This window comes from Mytilus galloprovincialis, chromosome 9, assembly GCF_965363235.1.
Source record: "Mytilus galloprovincialis chromosome 9, xbMytGall1.hap1.1, whole genome shotgun sequence".
Classification (NCBI taxonomy): Eukaryota; Metazoa; Mollusca; class Bivalvia; order Mytilida; family Mytilidae; genus Mytilus; species Mytilus galloprovincialis.
The window spans coordinates 71,614,881-71,634,173 of NC_134846.1; the positions used below are offsets into that span (position 1 = coordinate 71,614,881).

Below are 19,293 nucleotides of genomic sequence, written 5' to 3' on the forward strand. Positions count from 1 at the left end.
ATTGTTGAAGGCTGTACGGTGACCTATAGTTGTTAATGTCTGTGTCATTTTGGTCTTTTGTGGATAGTTGTCTCATTGGCAATCATACCACATCTTCTTTTTTACAGTTATTTAGCTGTGTTATCTGACAATATATTGACAGAAAAAATTTGTTCTATGATAATCATGCTTGTGCATTTTTTCCAATAGAATGTTAATGGGTAGTAAATTTCAAGATATGTTCCAGTTTAATTTCTGTATGGAAAAGACATCCAGCATAACGAATGAACCAGAGGCTCCTAGGAGTCTAAACTTCTCATCTGACAAACATATGCAATTATATATAGTAAACCAACACCTAAAGCAGTGATTGTATGGAAGGGGAAAAGGCAAACATAAGCAATATCAAAAACATTAGCAGCAGCTTCTTTTCCCACTAAATTAGGTTGTAACCATAACTAATCAGATTGAAATCTTTGAAGGCTGAGAATATTTAACAAAAACAATCAAGTTATTTGAAGATAATATCTAAAGGATTATTTTAGCTTGTTCACAGTTTCACTTCATGTATTATATATAATTTGGCCTCACAACTAAAAACTGCTTGACATCAGAAGGTTATCGAGAGCAGATCTAAGGTCATGGTGAGACAAAATACAGCTAAATACCAAAAGTGTAAATACGTTTATGTAGACACCTATTTTTATCACTTCACTTTCAGAATTATTTCGAATTCCTTATCATAATGGATTCTGAAAAATGGTAAAAATAACTCAAACCTGATGCTTTTCTTATTTTCAAACTGTATTTTTAAGTTTTTAAACAAGATAGTCAATGTGCAAACATTTCAAAGATATAGATGCTTTATAACAATTTGTTCATGGCCTTACATGCAAGTGATATATTTGAATGTCACAGACTAGATACAGATTCTATAATACCATTTAAGAAAATTGCTGTAAGTCATACTGTATTTTTTTAAAACACAAACAATTTTTTTTATCTCTTATACATCACAAACTAAGCTATCAAGGGAGGTAACTAGTAGACTAGCAATTGACTTCAACATGGTATCCAACATTGATTTACAGTATAAAGACTTCAGTAGAAAATATAAGGCAAAGCAACTTGTGTTTCTAGAAATATATATATACTGATTATTGTTTAAATATGTAATTAAAAACTACCATAAATCTATAAAATCTGTACATTTTGAATAATCTGATCAAACATTTTAGTTCAATGGAAGTTTGCTAACAATTTTTGTTTGAGGTCATATGCTTCCAATCTATCTTGGTTATTCAAACACTTTTAAACTAGAAGTTGTTGCTTTGTTGCTTCTCTACCAAGCATGAAATCATTTGCAGGCTCAGAATCAAAATAATGTTTCCTAATAAAGTGACTTTTGTTCTTGAGCTTCCAAAATAAGACCAGTGAAAATAAGCTTCCCACACATAATACACCCTTTTACAATAAAATAATGTTTACACATCTATGTTATTTCTTAAAAGATCAAAACTGACACCTTTTTCTGTTCATTTGAAATAAAAAAACTCTCCAAACTATATGTCCAGTATCATGAGCATAACCGTCTCTTTAAGTAACATAATTAAGGACACAAATTTGACTTAGTCAAGTATGTGGACCTCTGCGAAATCATAGAGTTCAATTCAAAATTTTCAATCAGAAAGCAAACCTTTGATGAAACTATTGAATCTTTATAGAATGGTTCTTATCAAGTCTTTTACTTCATATTCACTTATCATGCTTATATATTCCTATATGTAATGGGATTATCCAAATCATGTATCACCACGAAGAAATGTATATGAATACCTATACTGCACTAAAAGAACTGCCTATATTAGTTAGCAAGCTTAATTATAAAACAAGTAAGTCAACATCACTTTCTTACGTAAGGTCTCAGACTATCAGACAAAACAATTTGTAGTACATCATTTCATAGAAATTAAAATAAATATATTTAATTTAGCCAGCAGCTTATACTTACTTTTTCCAAGTCCTAAAATAGCATTGCCATGAACAGTTAAAATCATAATAAAGTTTTAACATATAGCTGTCTTTACAATATATGCTACCTTATAGCCTCATTTATGTATAACATATAGCTGTCTTTACAATATATGCTACCTTATAGCCTCATTTATGTATACAAACTACAAATGTATTCTTCAAGAAGCCAGATAGTTCATTAGTGCTTTTCTTATAGAATGTTTTAGTAATATTAGATGGTTCATCATTTTTCAAAAAAAAAAAAACCAACATGATATTAGAAACATTAAATGTAAGAATTTGTTTCCTCTTTTTATTCTTGAATATTTAACACCTAAAAATAATAACACCAAATGACTACATACGTTCATCAATTAAAAGTAGAAATAGAAATCAGAAATTAGTTTTTATATTTTAGTGTATATAATTTTTTGCTTTTAAATCCAATTGTGAAATATATCTAAAGAAAACAATGTCAAATCCTGAATAGACTATTAACATTGTGCTACATTTTTAGTAAGAATGGATAAAAATAAATACTACTTATTCGTAATAAGCAAAGCATCGGATACATCAAAAACAGTAAAAAATTGATTAAGTTCAATTGTACAAATGTATGGCTTTATAACACCTGAAAATAGATTTACATTATTCTTTTCGAGGCAATCAATCACAAAAACAATTTAAAAACTTTCTATTGTATACTAACTCTTTCTTTAGCGTTGTGTTTAGACCTCAGAACAAATGGTTTTACGCACAGCATTATGGGAGCCATAAGCACACCTGTTACTAGTAAAATAGTTTGGATCATTTGCTACAAAATAAAAAGACATGGTTTAAATATTTTATACAAATAAAAAACAATGATCCAATTATTACTATGGATGATAAAATAAAATGCAATATTGAAAAGTAAATCCGGCCATCATGTCTATCATTATCTTAATAGAGGAGTTAGTAAAAATAAACCCTTTATGACATTTTTCAAATTTACAGTACAGATTGAATAGAAATTTATTTTCAATGTTTTATGTATCTGTCAAATGCCATAAAATAAGTTACACTAATAAAATATACATATGTTTGTAATATCATAACAACAAAATAAATATTAACAGAATTAAGTTTTAGCAATAAGTTTAGCCTTTACTTTCATAAGAGAGACAGACCCCCCCCCCCCAATCAATACTTTCTAACAATACCATAATGATATACAAGTCAAACAGTAAATTTATAATGTTCCTCAATTGTACATTCCTTTTACTGGATAAGACCTCAATGAATCAATCAATGTTTAAAATTGTCAAATTACCACATAAATTCACAAATTATTGTGTGCATTCATTATTGCGATTTTCCTATTTTAGAACTTAAATGAGATTTTAATTTTTGCAATATTTTGAAAAATCACTTTTAAGTCATATTAAAAATGTCAAAAATGCGAGTTTAAATATTGGGATTATAGCTCTGTTGCATTTTTTGCAATAATAATAATTTCTGAATTTACAGTTGTATAAACTGGAATTAGATTTTGATATCTGGTCAAGGTCAGGAATATACAAACCTGGTTATCAAAGAATACAGTCTGTGAAGAGCATGGTAGCTTCTCCAAACCTTTGTCATATTCTATACATTCAAAAGTAGTTGTATTAGTCCCTGGTATTTCTGTCACTGGCTGATACTTCATCAAAAACATGTTGATAAAATCTAGATAAATTTAAAATATGTTTTTTTTAAATATTTTACAAATATGAGCCTTCTGTCTTTCAACCTCATTTCAAATAATGAATTTCTTTACTGTTTTATTATTTTCCTGAATATACGTTGTAAACTGTTTCAATTTGTTTAATTTCACCCAGTACATCTTATAAGCTCTATAATCATACTTAAATCAACCAAACTGTAATTTTTTTTTCATTAAAGCTATCAGAGCAAATGCAAATCTATCATTTAGTTTCCCTAAATGGGTATAGAAATCCTGAGTGGCACCCCAAAACATAAAGTAGAATCTTTTATAACAAATGTTCCAGATGTTTTAAAACTGGTTATTTTATAGTCTTAAAACTGCTTTATTTCATTTGTCTGAAATGACAATTCAAACCAATATTCAAATTTTTCAAATAAATTGTGTCAAAAAAGATTATGTTATCAGCAGACTTCAACAATTTCTTTCTCAGAATTCAACCAATCAGGCCCCAAAAAAATGTGTTTATCGTAATCCAACTGACCTTATTTTTATCACTCAGCATCAACAAGGAATTATATTATACTGGCTAGTACTGCAATTTGATTGGTTACATTGACAGAGTATATAAACCCACATATCATGTGAAAAAAAGCAAAAAGCAAAGGGGTAAGTGATGTTGAAATCAGGACATTTTGGTTTGATACACTTAATAATCAGTCTTAGTCACATCAGATGTGGGCTCATTTCCCTATAAACAATGGTAAAGATCCCAAACAACATATAATATTGACTTTTTAGTCTTAGTCACATCAGAAGTGGGCTCATTTCCCTATAAACAATGGTAAAGATCCCAAACAACATATAATATTGACTTTTTAGTCTTAGTCACATCAGATGTGGGCTCATTTCCCTATAAACAATGGTAAAGATCCCAAACAACATATAATATTGACACTGAGATAGAACTTACGAATCAATAATGAAGGAGCACACTGTGTACATTTCTGATTAAACAAGAACCATTTATAGAACACAAGTCCAACCAAGTATCCAAACAAGCACAGTAAAAACAGCAATGATGGAACAAATTCTACTAAAGCTTCTAAAGTTCTCTTGAAATATCTGTAATATAGAAGATATCATTATCTAATAATATGAAAAGTACATTAAAAGAGAAAAAAAAGTCCAAGGATATGAATGCCTATGCTCAAGTTTACTTATAATACATGCAAATGCTTTTAAGTGCATTTGATTCAATTGCTAGAGCGGAAACAAAAAAAGAAATGCAATTTTCCAAGTTATTAAGGTGATCCACTGCCCAGATTTGAACTCTTTCTGTGAGTTTTGGTTCTTAGCATTGTGTATGAATTTCATAACATTTGCATGTGGTAATTTTAATTTAAAGTGCTGAAACAAAAAAAAAAGCAATTTTTCGAAGTTATAAAGGGGGATAACTCTAGAACAGTGATTTCATCTGAGTTGACAATGTTTTCTCAGAGTACCAATCTGCTCTATCACTCTCTCAGCTGTGTGCTATTTATATATATCAATATCAAGATTGTCTGTAATTAAAAGAACTGAAACAGTTTGTGGCATCACAGTAGAAAATATTCTACTTCACAAACCAAAAATGATTATTTTGCAAACTCAAGAGCAAAAATCCCTGAACTGGAAATTGGTGCTTTTGATATGTTATTGTACTTACACGTGGTTGACAAGACTTAGTAGTACACCTAGTGTCATCTGCGATATACCCAGAATCACTGATAGTTTCATTTTAAATGAATTAGTAAATGTGATCTTATTGGTTGCTGGTTGCCAAATCTAAAAAAGAAAAACATTCATTTAATAACATTCATTAAATATTCTGTTCCTCTTTTTCTTAACATGTTTGCTACTTCCTTGCCAGAACTTCTAGAAAAGAATATAGTTTTTCTAAACATATATTATGTTTGACATTATTGGGATTTAAAAACTAAACGTAACAAGGTAAAATTGAAAATAAAATTAAAGTTTGAATTGAATGATGTTTCATGATCACTTTATGCATTCTTTTGGGCAAACGGTCATATCATTTGTGAGAATTACAGTGAGATATTATATATTGAATGAACATTAATCTTTTCCCTATCAGTATAACTTACAGGGTCTAAACCAAGTGGATATGGTCCTTTTTCAGTATCATACATAGTTCCTGGGTCCAAAACAAAGGACTTTTGTACTTCAAATGTTGTATTCCTACAAAGATATAAAGATGTCTTTCCTAAGTTCACATAATTTGATAAACAATGTTTCAAAATTCATCTATAGGTGTCATAACACCAAATCATTATACGTCACATCCGGTTGCATATGAAAAAGGGTCGAAAAGATATATTCCCTTGAATTTGACAGTTGACAGTAGTTAATCCTACATTTCATTGCAGTAACAAATTTCTGGGTCATAAACATATCTTGGGTATTTCAAAGCACAATTAATTTTATATTTGGGGTTTCTATAAAATAATTTGGAACTTGAGGTTACATGATTTCTAAAGCTTGTACACAGGTAAATAAGAGATGAAAATTTGATTGGCTAACTTCAAAAGCTGATTATTTTCTTATTTGCAATCAAATGTTATGTAAAATGGTGTCTATAGTAGGGAACAGGATAACACTTTACTCATGCCAAGTATTTCTTTTTTGAAACAAAGATAAATTCTACACAATTTTTTGAAAAGTGCAAATATAACAAAGGCGATAGGGGAAAATCAATGGAGGTATTACACCTATATCATACAAAATAACAAGCTGAAGTAACTGCTTGACATTAATGATATAGTTTGCTTTAACACTAATACTGTTTAACTTGACTAAATTTCTTATCATATCTTTTTTTTAAATTTGTTCTTATGCTCGCATGTATAATAAGCTTATAAAGAAGCTTTAGTCACGCTTTCATTTATTTAATTTTGGACCCTAAAATAAAAGTGCCAAAATTTTTAAAACACACCAAAATGTCATCAAAATAATTTTACAAATTAATGTAATCAAATGAGCGAAAAACCTTTACACATATTGTATAATTTGAAGGGTCAACATACTCCAATATTGTTTTACTTTTCTTTTAACTACCAAAGTTTAATCACAACTGTTTTTCTTGAAATCGCCAAAATATCTGAATCAACTGTGATTCAAATAATTTTAAGAAACATCTGTTGCTGTGATATTTAACAGTTAAAACTATTTCAAATGATAAGAATGGAGAAGACATTTGAAGGGCCTCCATTTTAATGTAGTTTTTCACCAGACAGCAAACCATTATCAAAGATATTTCCTAATTTCATGAAAAAACATGATGCTGTCACAGTTACTAACAAGATTATTACAGACAAGGTACTTACTTGTAATATGGGTACCATGAGGATCCAAACAGGTTCAATGACTTAGAGAAAATGTCATTATATATAAGTCCTGTATACATTGAAAATGCTCCCATCATCAAAATTATATACCGTCCATTAATGAAAGTGAGGGCAATCTGGAATTGAAAAAAAATAATTGTCTTTTATAAACATATCTGTAATTTCATTAAAAACCAAGAGTATATTTGGAAAGGACATCATGCATACTCAGACTATCAGATTTTCATGTTCAGTTGCCTGTCAAATTAGGGTCAAAAGTTAGTTTGGAATATTATCTAAAACCAGATGCTCCGCAGGGCACAGCTTTATACGACCACAGAGGTTGAACCCTGAACAGTTGGGGCAAGTATGGACACAACATTCAAGCTGGATTCAGCTCTAAATTTGGATTGTGATTAAATAGTTGACACAGCATAGGTTTCTGACACAGAATGAATGTGGTCTAATGAACTTAAAATACTTTTTTTGCCTTTGAGCAATTCACTATGCTGTTGAATATTAATCCTCTCAAAAAAATGTTTGAAGAATTTTTTTTTTTTCTTTATGAAATCTGAAATGAGAAAAATTTAACCCCCCCTCTCCATTTTTTTTTCACATCCCCCTTTCCCTTTTCCAAAACTGATCTCAATTTAAATTTCTAATGGAGTTTGCAACAATAACTACTCATTTAAATACATCATAAAATATTAAAATGTAACAAAAGGTGCTCGTTATCACTGAATGGTAAAGATTGTTTTAATTTATCAGTTGGTAGTAAAAGTGAATATACATTGTATATTGTATAAAACAATGATTTAAGTTGATTCAACTACTATTCTGGACAAAGAAAGATAACTCCAATCAATTGAAAATTTCTTGTTATTGCACAATATTGTGCAATTAGATATTTCTTGCTATTGCGCAATACTGTGCAATTGAAAATATTTGCTATTGCACAATACTGTGCAATTGAAGATTTCTTGCTATTGCGCAATACTGTGCAATTGAAAATGTCTTGCTATTGCACAATACTGTGCAATTGAAGGTTTCTTGCTATTGCTGAATACTGTGCAATTGAAAATTTCTTGCTATTGCACAATACTTTATATAATAATTTTGGATCCTGATTTGAACCAACTTGAAAACTGGGCCCATAATAAAAAAATCTAAGTACATGTTTAGATTCAGCATATCAAAAAAGCCCAAGAATTCAATTTTTGTTAAAATCAAACTTAGTTTAATTTTGGACCCTTTGGACTTTAATGTAGACCAATTTGAAAATGGGACTTAAAATTAAGAATCTACATACACAGTTAGATTTGGCATATCAAAGAACCCCAAATTATTCAATTTTTGATGAAATCAAACAAAGTTTAATTTTGGACCCCGATTTGGACCAACTTGAAAACTGGGCCAATAATCAAAAATCTAAGTACATTTTTAGATTCAGCATATCAAAGAACCCCAAGGATTCAATTTTTGTTAAAATCAAACTAAGTTTAATTTTGGACCCTTTGGACCTTAATGTAGACCAATTTGAAAACGGGACCAAAAATTAAGAATCTACATACACAGTTAGATTTGGCATATCAAAGAACCCCAATTATTCAATTTTTGATGAAATCAAACAAAGTTCAATTTTGGACCCTTTGGGCCCCTTATTCCTAAACTGTTAGGACCAAAACTGCCAAAATCAAACCCAACCTTCCTTTATTGGTCATAAACCTTGTGTTTAAATTTCATAGATTTCTATTTACTTATACTAAAGTTATGGTGGGAAAACCAAGATTAATGCTTACTTGGGCCCCTTTTTGGCCCCTAATTCCTAAACTGTTCAGACCTCAACTCCCAAAATCAATCCCAACCTTCCTTTTGTGGTCATAAACCTTGTCTTAAAATTTCATTGATTTCTATTTACTTATACTAAAGTTATTGTGCGAAAACCAAGAATAATGCTTATTTGGGCCCTTTTTTGGCCCCTAATTGCTAAACCGTTTGAATTAATACTCCCAAAATCAATCCCAACCTTCCTTTTGAGGTCATAAACCTTGTGTCAAAATTTCATAGATTTCTACTTTCTTAAACTAAAGTTATAGTGCGAAAACCAAGAAAATGCTTATTTGGGCCCTTTTTGGCCCCTAATTCCTATAAAATGTTGGGACCAAAACTCCCAAAATCAATCCCAACCTTCCTTTTGTGGTCATAAACCTTGTGTTAAAATTTCATAGATTTCTATTCACTTTTACTAAAGTTACAGTGCGAAAACTAAAAGTATTCGGACGACGACGACGACGACGCCAATGTGATAGCAATATACGACGAAAAAATTAAAATTTTTGCGGTCGTATAAAAAGCTTCACATCTGTATGAACGTGTTTGGTTTTGAGCTGATATGACCACAACTAAATAGTAAATTGTTTAAACCAAAAACTTAAATCTGAAGAGGTACTGGAATTCACACTAATATTTCCATGTTAAAATGCCAAATAGAGGTCAAAACAGTTATTTGGCAAATAATTAAAATGTACTAACATCATGATGAACATCTGAATTAAGTTTTAAGTTGATGTAGTCACAATTTTTATTGGTACACTACATTAACCAGAATCTCTAGCCAATATTGAAATGACAGATTAACCATGTATAGACCAGAAAACGACCCTCTTTTATTATTGGCGAAGCTTTGAAATAAAACAATGAAAATATTTATTTTCTTTTTTCTCATTTCTAGTTACTTTTTTTCTTTTGTTAATTAGGAACATATGAGTCAATGAGTGTTACAATATAAGCACAAACATTTACAATTTCTTTCAAAATAGTCTGCACTTGTCATATTAAGTACTGTAAACCAACTTATTTTCACGGATACTTTACTTGGCAATTAGCCCTTTCTAGACCACTTCTCAAATATATTTGATGTTGTTGAGGAAGGAAAAATCCAAGTTTAACATATTCACGAAACTTTTTACTTGCCAAAGTCAAGAAAATAAATTGCTCATGAAAAATAAGTTGGTTAACAGTTATAACATCAAAATGTTAGCTGTCAGAAATTTGTTATCAATTATTCCAGTGTATACAATCCCAAAAAGTATGATACCTCATAGGATAACACATTCTTTTGATATATTGTAGATTGTATCTATATATGTCTTCTTTAACCTAACCTACCTCATCTTTGACCTTCATGGAAATCAGTTTTTTCTCCATCAACACCAGACAAAGTCCAAACAGGAACATGATAGTACCATGACCAACATCCCCAAACATTACAGCAAACAAAAATGGGAAAGATATAATCGTGTACAGTGCTGAAAGAAAATTATGAAAAGTATAAGATTATGCTATAAATCATCAATAAACTGGTTGTCGACAAAGGACACTAATTCACCCTATAATATAGGGTGAACTGGCTGTCGACAGAAACTAATTAGTTTTAACTTTGCTTTCCCTTTTCAGAAAATTCTGTTGCCAGAATGGGACATCAAAATCCATTTTTTATACATTGTCATGTTCAGAGCAAAGAAAATGTACATATAATTGTCTTCATAGAGCCGAGTCTAAATTTTAATTACAGCAGTATTCTATCGAATTTTCACATGGACTTTTATTTTCTGCTAGTAGTCCATTCCATATCCTCTATGCTGTGGATTCATTTATTTTTGTGGGTACCACTTTACGTGGATTGTTGAAAAATTGTGTTTTCGTGTATATTTGATTGCATGGTTTTGCCAATGTCTACATATTAGCTAAAAGAAAATGTGTACTTTGTTAAGTATTGAAATTCGTGGCTCACCTAAACACATGAAATCAACTTAGATTGGTATCCCAGGAGTATTAATGGTATCCCAGGAGTATTAATGGTATCCAGGAGTAATGGTATCCCAGGAGTATTAATGGTATCCCAGGAGTATTTAATGGTATACCAGTATTAATGGTATCCCAGGAGTATTAATGGTATCCCAGGAGTATTAATTCCCAGGAGTATTAATGGTATCCCAGGAGTATTAATGATATCCCAGGAGTATTAATGGTATCCCAGGAGTAATGGTATCCCAGGAGTATTAATGGTATCCCAGGAGTAATGGTATCCCAGGAGTATTAATGGTATCCCAGGAGTAATGGTATCCCAGGAGTATTAATGGTATCCCAGGAGTATTAGTGGTATCCCAGGAGTATTAATGGTATCCCAGGAGTAATGGTATCCCAGGAGTATTAATGGTATCCCAGGAGTATTAATGGTATCCCAGGAGTAATGGTATCCCAGGAGTATTAATGGTATCCCAGGAATATTAATGGTATCCCAGGAGTATTAATGGTATCCCAGGAGTATTAATGGTATCTCAGGAGTATTTATGGTATCCCAGGAGTATTAATGGTATCCCAGGAGTATTAATGGTATCTCAGGAGTATTAATGGTATCCCAGGAGTATTAATGGTATCTCAGGAGTATTAATGGTATCCCAGGAGTATTAATGGTATCTCAGGAGTATTAATGGTATCCCAGGAGTATTAATGAATCCACAGTATTAAACATAAAGACCAAACTTGTCAACAAAAATGTTGTATGAGAGTTAACTTACCTGGATTGACTTCTTGGTATGTACTTGTTTGTAATGTACTTACTTGGATTGACTTCTTGGTATGTAGCTATACCATAGGCATCAACTATGACCTGGAAGACTTGAGTGAACTTGTTTGTAATGTACTTACCTGGATTGACTTCTTGGTATGTAGCTATACCATAGGCATCAACTATGACCTGGAAGACTTGAGTGAACTTGTTTGTAATGTACTTACCTGGATTGACTTCTTGGTATGTAGCTATACCATAGGCATCAACTATGACCTGGAAGACTTGAGTGAACTTGTTTGTAATGTACTTACCTGGATTGACTTCTTGGTATGTAGCTATACCATAGGCATCAACTATGACCTGGAAGACTTGAGTGAACTTGTTTGTAATGTACTTACCTGGATTGACTTCTTGGTATGTAGCTATACCATAGGCATCAACTATGTCCTGGAAAACTACGGTGAACTTGTTTGTGATGAAGTAGGTTGGTGGTGTCTCCTTTGTATCCATACGGTGAAGAATACATGGGACAGTGCTGCCACTTAACTCCTACATACCAAAAATATAAACTTCAACATTAAACTTTAACCAAGAAAATATTACAGTTGTAAAATAAAATGTTAAATATTTTTTTTTGTTTTTTTTTGTTTTTTTTGTAAACTTTATTTGTTCTCTTGGGAGAGTTGTCTCATTGGCAGTTATACCGCATCTATTTATTTCCATATCTACTGCAGGGTTAGTTACTCGTGCTGTGTGAATGCAGTGTTTTTTTGTCTCTTGTGGAGAGTTGTCTCATTGACGATCATATCACAACTTCTTATCTTTATATATGAAACTATATATTGTATATTTTTATTAGAATTTAAGCATTTAATATATATATATGATGATAATATTTGCAAAGTTGTATCAATATTTTGAATCTTTGAAATGAGGTTGATACATACCGTTCCATGTTTTAATCCTCTTTGAACATCCTCTAAAGCCATAACAGGGCACCAACACTCAGCAATCAGACTGTTATGTGACAAATCAAAGTTACACATATTGAGCGTATGGTAGATAGCTTTAATTTTCTTGACTTTGATAATCCAGGCTGTTATCTCTTTCTGAACTCCAACCAAAACACGGTTACGATGGTCCTTTGTCTGGTTTAAGACCTACAAAATAATTTTAAACACATCTACTTTCTGTTTAATCACACTCTGCTTCATAAGTAGCAAAGAAACACAAGCTAAATTATTGATTACGAAATGCTCAAATGTATGGATGGAATATCTAACAGTATTTAGAACTTTCTAATCAAACGTTCAGTTTAAAATCATAGCCATACCTAATTATAAATAGCATGTGAAGCTTGGATATGTCAAATTCACAACTTTCTTTTGAAAGTACTTATCCTTAGAAGGGAATGCATTTTCTTGAAGTCCTTATTGTTAACCTTGTAATGCATTATTCAACCTTTTTCGCATTTTATGAGATACAGGTCAGTTCTTACTGTTTTAAGATCTTCAAGTCTTGTTGATACACCATTTAACATTTCATTTCTCTCCTGTGGGTTTTCTGGACAGGGATACAAAGTTGCCTTGAATCTGAAAAACATGTTAGCTATCAAGGCATCTCTAACATTTCAATTAAAATGTATATACACTTTTAGCTTTTTTTAATGCACCTTTTAAGCATTTTTATGCAAAAATATTCAATCAAATGAATAATCAGGATAATGATAACAATTTCAGAAATTGCCTGTATCCTATTTCTTATTATCAAAAGATCTCATGGCCACTGGATGTTAAGCAACCAACAATCAATCAATCAAAAGATTTCATGACATATGAGTTTAACTATATGATTATTACATAAACAAGTTATACAACATCAATGCCACAGTCAATATCAGGAAAAAAAACTTGTTTTCTGTAAGTCTTGATTAAAAATGTAAAATTATAGTTTATATTTTTGTCCCATTACACATATTTTTTCTTGCAAAGTTGTTCATTATGACTAAATTGTATTGGCTAATCTTTCAAGATTTTTTCAAATTCAATGATAACAAGTGCTTTCTTTTAGTTTATTTTTAAGCAGATGGCTTAAAAATAAAAGTTCATGGAATGTCACATATTTTTTTTTAAAAGAAGCCACCTACAAAGGTTATTCATCCTTTTTAATCTTGAATGGCAATGCCTGTCTTCAATGTATTCTGTTCTTCCAACGTTTCTTCACAATCATGATGAAGATGATGTTTAGTCATCAAAACTAGTTCCTAAACTATGTTTAAAACTGTAACTTATTATTCTGACTTACCCTTCACAGATTTTCCTAACTCGAGACTTCAGCTGGTCTCCTTGGAAGAAAATGATGAATACAGACTTGTGGATTCCATCTCCCTAAAACAAACAAAAGACAGTTACTAATTCTGAGTCTTACAGTGAAACCTTTCTTAAACATACCACTCACATGACTCAAGACAAATTTTGTTCTCAAAACAATAACTCAGGATAAACATATAATCTCCCTCAAGTTCTTGAAGGTAAAGAAAAAGGACAGAAAATCATCATAATTGATGTTTACCTTATACATATGTATCTCTAATTTTATTTTTCTTCTTTGCTCTGTGTAGAAGGCCGATTTGAGATGAAGAATAGGGATAACAGCACTTTTCCTATCATTTTTGTTAGTTTGTACTTATTTTGTGTCATAGATGTATATCCTTTATTTTCTATCAAATGAACTAGTTCAGAAGGAGATAAGATATCATAGTTGTTATATGTACTTTTTTCATTTCCTTTTGTCTCTTAAAGGGAGAAGACAATGCAGTTTGTGCTGTTGGAATATTGGTTTGGCTGTATAAATACACATGTCAAGTCTGATAAGTAATGACAGTAAAAATAAAGATTGTTGGAAAATTCCATGCTATATAAATGCATAAAAAAACAACAGCTGTTCAAAATAGACTGTTAGAGATATTTGTATGGTTACTTTCAGACCCTCACAAATAAATATGCCTATTGTATACTCATTCAGGAATTCAGCTAACATTTCAGATCCTTACATTGAAGCATTATTTATAAGTTATCGTCTTCAATATGTTGTAACATTTGCCAATGGACAATAAGTTACGAAAAATCCATCAAGTTAAAAGGGAAATAACTTACAGTGACAGGATCTTCAAGGACTTGAGGAATCTCCTCATATCTAAGGAAGACATTACCACGACAAGCAAACCATAACATTCTCTCAAAAGCTGGCATCCTTTCTCTGGGAATGACTCCAGCTACAAATCCTAACTGTATATTACCAGTCTGGGTATCCTCCCCCTGTCCTAGAGCATGTTGAGCATCTCCAATAATGTTATGTTGTCCATGCTTAGGAAAAAAGATTAAGGAATGTTAGTCAGCTATTGTTTATTAGTGTATATGCATGAACCTGTTTACGAACCTATATCATATAAATCTTATAATCAGATATAATACATTCGCAGTGTCTTTATTTTAGTAGCCATATTAGGTGTTAAAATTGACAGCACACTTAGCTGGAAAAATCAAATTGATCAAATTTGTGCTAGCTTTTCATCAAGAACATACCTTTTTTCTAAAATAAAATTAAAGAAATTTTTAGATATCAATGCCAGGAAAGCATATTATACATGTAATGGGTATATTCTGCCGCTCATCGATTACTGCTGTATTGTTTGGGGGAGAATGTAAAAATGAAGGGATAGTAAGAATATTAAAACTTCAAAAAAGATCAGCAAGATTAATTTCTGATGCAGACCCATTATCCCCATCAGCCCCCTTATTTAAAGAACTTGGATGGATGACAGTAGAAAACAGAATCAAATACCACAAATATTTATTGCTATTTAAATGTATGCGGAAAGAAGCACCACAGTACTTATCTCAAAAGTTTCAACTTATATCTGTTAATAATCCTTATGCCTTAAGGGGTGTTACTCAAGGTAATTTGATAGTTCCAAAGCCAAAAACTGAACTGTTTAAAAAATCTTTTGCTTATTCTGGAACAGTTTTATGGAACAGACTACCGTATGAAATGCATAAAGTGCAAAACATGTATTCTTTTAAACAAATTATAAAACAATACTTGAGACAGTCCCAATACTCAGTCTGAAATGATTGCAACTATTACTCTTAGAATGTATGATTTTAATGATTTGTATATTATATATCTATTTACTACACATTGCTACATGCAATCTGTAACTGTTTTATATCTTTCAATCATGGTACATGTACACTGAAATATTATGTCTATACAATTGTGTTCATATGTTGTATGTTTGCTTCTTTCTCTTATTATTATTATTATTTTTTTTTACTTGTATTGTATACATGTATATGAGGGCCTCAGGGAAGATTAGTAATTGTAACTAACTGTGTTTATCCTCTTTAAATTTTAAATAAAGAATTTATTATTATTATTATTTGATTGTCCCATAGACAATAACATTCATGTTGATCATGCCTGAAAATTAAATAACATATAGACACTACTGTAAGATAATAACATTTTACCAAAAAGTCAGCTGGATGTCCTAAAGTCTATCATTTATATGCTGTAATAAAAATCAAGATATTTGTCTGATTGTTAAACTGAAGATCACACCCTCTTCTACCTTGCCCTGACTTTCTTTCTGCTGTGTTAAGTCAACCATGGGGAAAAGGTCCTTGACTTTCAATATTTGAAAGTGAAACAACAAACAATATTCCTTCTTTTATTAAGCACTGCACTGATAAAATACATGATTATATTTTGAAAAGACCAGTATATACCTCTTGAAAGAAAACCTGTGTTTTCTTCAGAACTTCTTTTAGCTCTGATAGCTCTAAGAAGTTCCGTTTTAAAGCCTCTGCATTGGTGTTCACCTCCCTCAACTCTGATTCTATCTTCTCAAATGTTGCCTCCAAATCAATCATCTCTTTAGGAGCTGGAGCAGTAGGATTTTCATCAGTGTCTGGGATTTTCAACTCTTCTTTCTTCAGTTCCTTCTCAATGTACCCTGTAAACAGCAAAAGAAAAAAAAGTGAATGCATTGAGCTCACCTTTACCCTGCACTGAATTTCAATGAGTATACTTAACATTCAGAAATCAGCAAAGTGAATGCCATGAAAATTCATTACACCTTAAATTTCAAATATATCATATTTAATGCAATTTTTGAAATATTTTGTTGCCCAGGAACATATGAAAAGCAGTAATGCAACCAATGAAGTACAAATTTACTATAGGTCTGTATAGGGACTTTGGCTACAACACAAAATTAAAAATTGGCAAACATACAACTTTTCCTCAAAACAAAAATCAGTATCGACAAAAAATAAATGAATTCACAATACTTTAAGTTGTACTTACTTAATCTCCTTTCCATTTCATCACATCTCAAAATTTCACTGACAAATTTCCTCTGGAAAGCATTTACATCTGGATTCAGCTGAAATCAATTATATATGTGTATCATTATTTTAATTTCTTCAAAATATCATACTAACTTAATCTCAATTCATTTATCATTTGCATACCATCAAATCATACTAATTAATAGTAAAATGGATCATATACATGTAATGTAGGCTGTCTGATGGCAATTTTGGAAATCAGAACATTAAAAAAAAAAACATCCTTTAAATTATACTGCACAAGGCACTAACCCTTAAACTTGAAAGGAAGTATTTAATGTATCCATCTTACCTTTTAATAAATACCAATAACACATTTAAGGAAATATTAAAGGTTTGATTTATAACTTTAAATCCCCTGTTCACAAGTAACTAATTTTCTACTTCTTGTACTCACATCTTTAAACTGTACAAGTCCAAGTTCTCCCAACTGTGATATACATGCATATGCAGCTTCTGATTGAAGGAAGATCTGACAAAGACTCATCTCTTCACTGCGGAAGAGTGAACCAGACATCTTGAATTCTTGTTAGTTACCTGCAAAATATAATCAAAATTTGTAGATGATCTCATCAAACTTAAAGAAGTGCCTTTTTTCACAAAGACCATGAACATGATGAACATTGATATCAACAATTTTTTTTAGCTTTTTTAAAATCAAAGGTTATACTCACATGACTCATAAATTACCTGACACAATGCCTGAATCATACTTTTAACTCAGCATAATTACGACAACTGAATAATTTGATAAGTCCATAAGCCTTTAACATTGTTTAATTCATGTATGTTATGATAACATTGAAAGTAAGTAAATTTGAATGAAAAAAATCCTGAAATTAAATATTTTCCACTGGACATTAAACTAAACATATATACATTAGACAAAAAGGAAAGAGACTTCAGCAGTAAATCCCCCTTCCCCAAATTTTTTGTACCAACAGATGTTTTTTTGGGGTTCAATTCATTTTTGAAATATTGCTATTGATATTGCTACATGGCCATTAATGTGAGAACAACGAAGCAGCCAATGTTTTTGAAGCAATGTAAAGCAGCATTTTCTGGTATCAGAGAGCAAAAGGACCAGATGCTCCTATAAACTTATCTTTGGACAATCTTACTCTGTCTGCAACAGTAGAACCTAGAAAGTTCATATGGCATGTGCCGCCAATTAGCTCTGACAGAATGTTACTATAGTTTGCAAATACTAAAATATAGTTCATACATGAACAGTACAATGTATATTATTCTACTCCATTGGTTGACTGGGTACAGAATTATGCATCCTTGTCTTTTGGACATCTACAGTTCCTATATATGATAGGGGGGATATGACCTTTATCTGGACTCCGGGATCAGGTGTTTTTAAGCTCAGGATTTCGGAATTGACTCTTTTGGGATCCGGGAATTCTTTTTATCGAATTTCGGGATGTCTGGATTTTGTTTTTTTAAATTTGGGACCTCAGGATTATGTGTTTTTAAGCCCGTGATTTCGGGATCAGGACCCCTCCTACCCTCCCTCATATAACTAGCTAAAGTGATGCGTCCACTCAACTGTCCAAGATGTATAATACTGCAACCTTGTACTATCTGAATAGGGCATACCAAATCAAACTCAAACAAAGCAAGACAACACGTCACAAAACAATAACAAATTAATCCAATGACTTGTATAAAGAAATTGCCACACTCTTCATCTGCACATTAAAAATAAATAAAAACATCTTGTAACAACTCTCAGTGGCAGTAAATATGTCTTTCCCTTAATTACAGTCCATCCCTTACTTGAAAAATCTTCTAATTGTATTATATCATGTTTATTGTTAATAAGTTCCAGTCATGAATTTTATGCCTGAAATATTTGCAACTGGACGAAAAGCAAAAAAATACCAAAATATTCCTCTGCCTATCAAGCAAGATCTTCATTTCTTCAAAGTCAACTTACTAAATAAGTATTCTCCTTCTTGATTATTCATTTGTAAGCTTAACTTATTCAAATTCTTAAAATAGAGTACCTACCACCTCTTAGACTGAAACTTTCTCAACTTCCCAATATTATCATGTGAGTAATCTCATGCCCCAAATGATCAAAATCCAGATATGTCATGAAAAAAACAACAACGGAAAATATTCGGAAACTAGTAAAATGCTTGAAAAAATATTCTAATTCGTCTTTATAACAATCTATAGCTATCGAATTGGGAAAAAAGAACGAAACTTTAATATTTAAAAAAAAAAAAATAT

General features: G+C 31.2%; 1 protein-coding gene across 4 annotated transcripts in view; it reads right to left on the reverse strand.

The window, feature by feature from the left end:
* The window catches only part of LOC143045838 (V-type proton ATPase 116 kDa subunit a 1-like), a 32,617-nt gene extending 13,456 nt beyond the window's left edge, over positions 1 to 19,161 (reverse strand). For all 4 annotated transcript variants that reach the window (XM_076218633.1, XM_076218632.1, XM_076218631.1 and 1 more), the window contains exons 1-16: positions 19,069 to 19,161; positions 17,447 to 17,586; positions 17,006 to 17,084; positions 16,426 to 16,652; positions 14,791 to 15,000; positions 13,940 to 14,022; positions 13,134 to 13,227; positions 12,583 to 12,795; positions 12,034 to 12,184; positions 10,231 to 10,370; positions 7,063 to 7,199; positions 5,824 to 5,917; positions 5,385 to 5,503; positions 4,650 to 4,801; positions 3,557 to 3,699; positions 2,702 to 2,806 (exon numbers count right to left, since the gene is read on the reverse strand). In XM_076218633.1, coding sequence (XP_076074748.1) covers positions 2,702 to 2,806; positions 3,557 to 3,699; positions 4,650 to 4,801; positions 5,385 to 5,503; positions 5,824 to 5,917; positions 7,063 to 7,199; positions 10,231 to 10,370; positions 12,034 to 12,184; positions 12,583 to 12,795; positions 13,134 to 13,227; positions 13,940 to 14,022; positions 14,791 to 15,000; positions 16,426 to 16,652; positions 17,006 to 17,084; positions 17,447 to 17,566 — 2,067 coding nt within the window. In that variant the 5' untranslated portion in view covers positions 17,567 to 17,586; positions 19,069 to 19,161. The remainder of the gene's footprint in view (positions 1 to 2,701; positions 2,807 to 3,556; positions 3,700 to 4,649; positions 4,802 to 5,384; positions 5,504 to 5,823; positions 5,918 to 7,062; positions 7,200 to 10,230; positions 10,371 to 12,033; positions 12,185 to 12,582; positions 12,796 to 13,133; positions 13,228 to 13,939; positions 14,023 to 14,790; positions 15,001 to 16,425; positions 16,653 to 17,005; positions 17,085 to 17,446; positions 17,587 to 19,068) is intronic.
* Between the last annotated feature and the right edge of the window lie 132 nt (positions 19,162 to 19,293).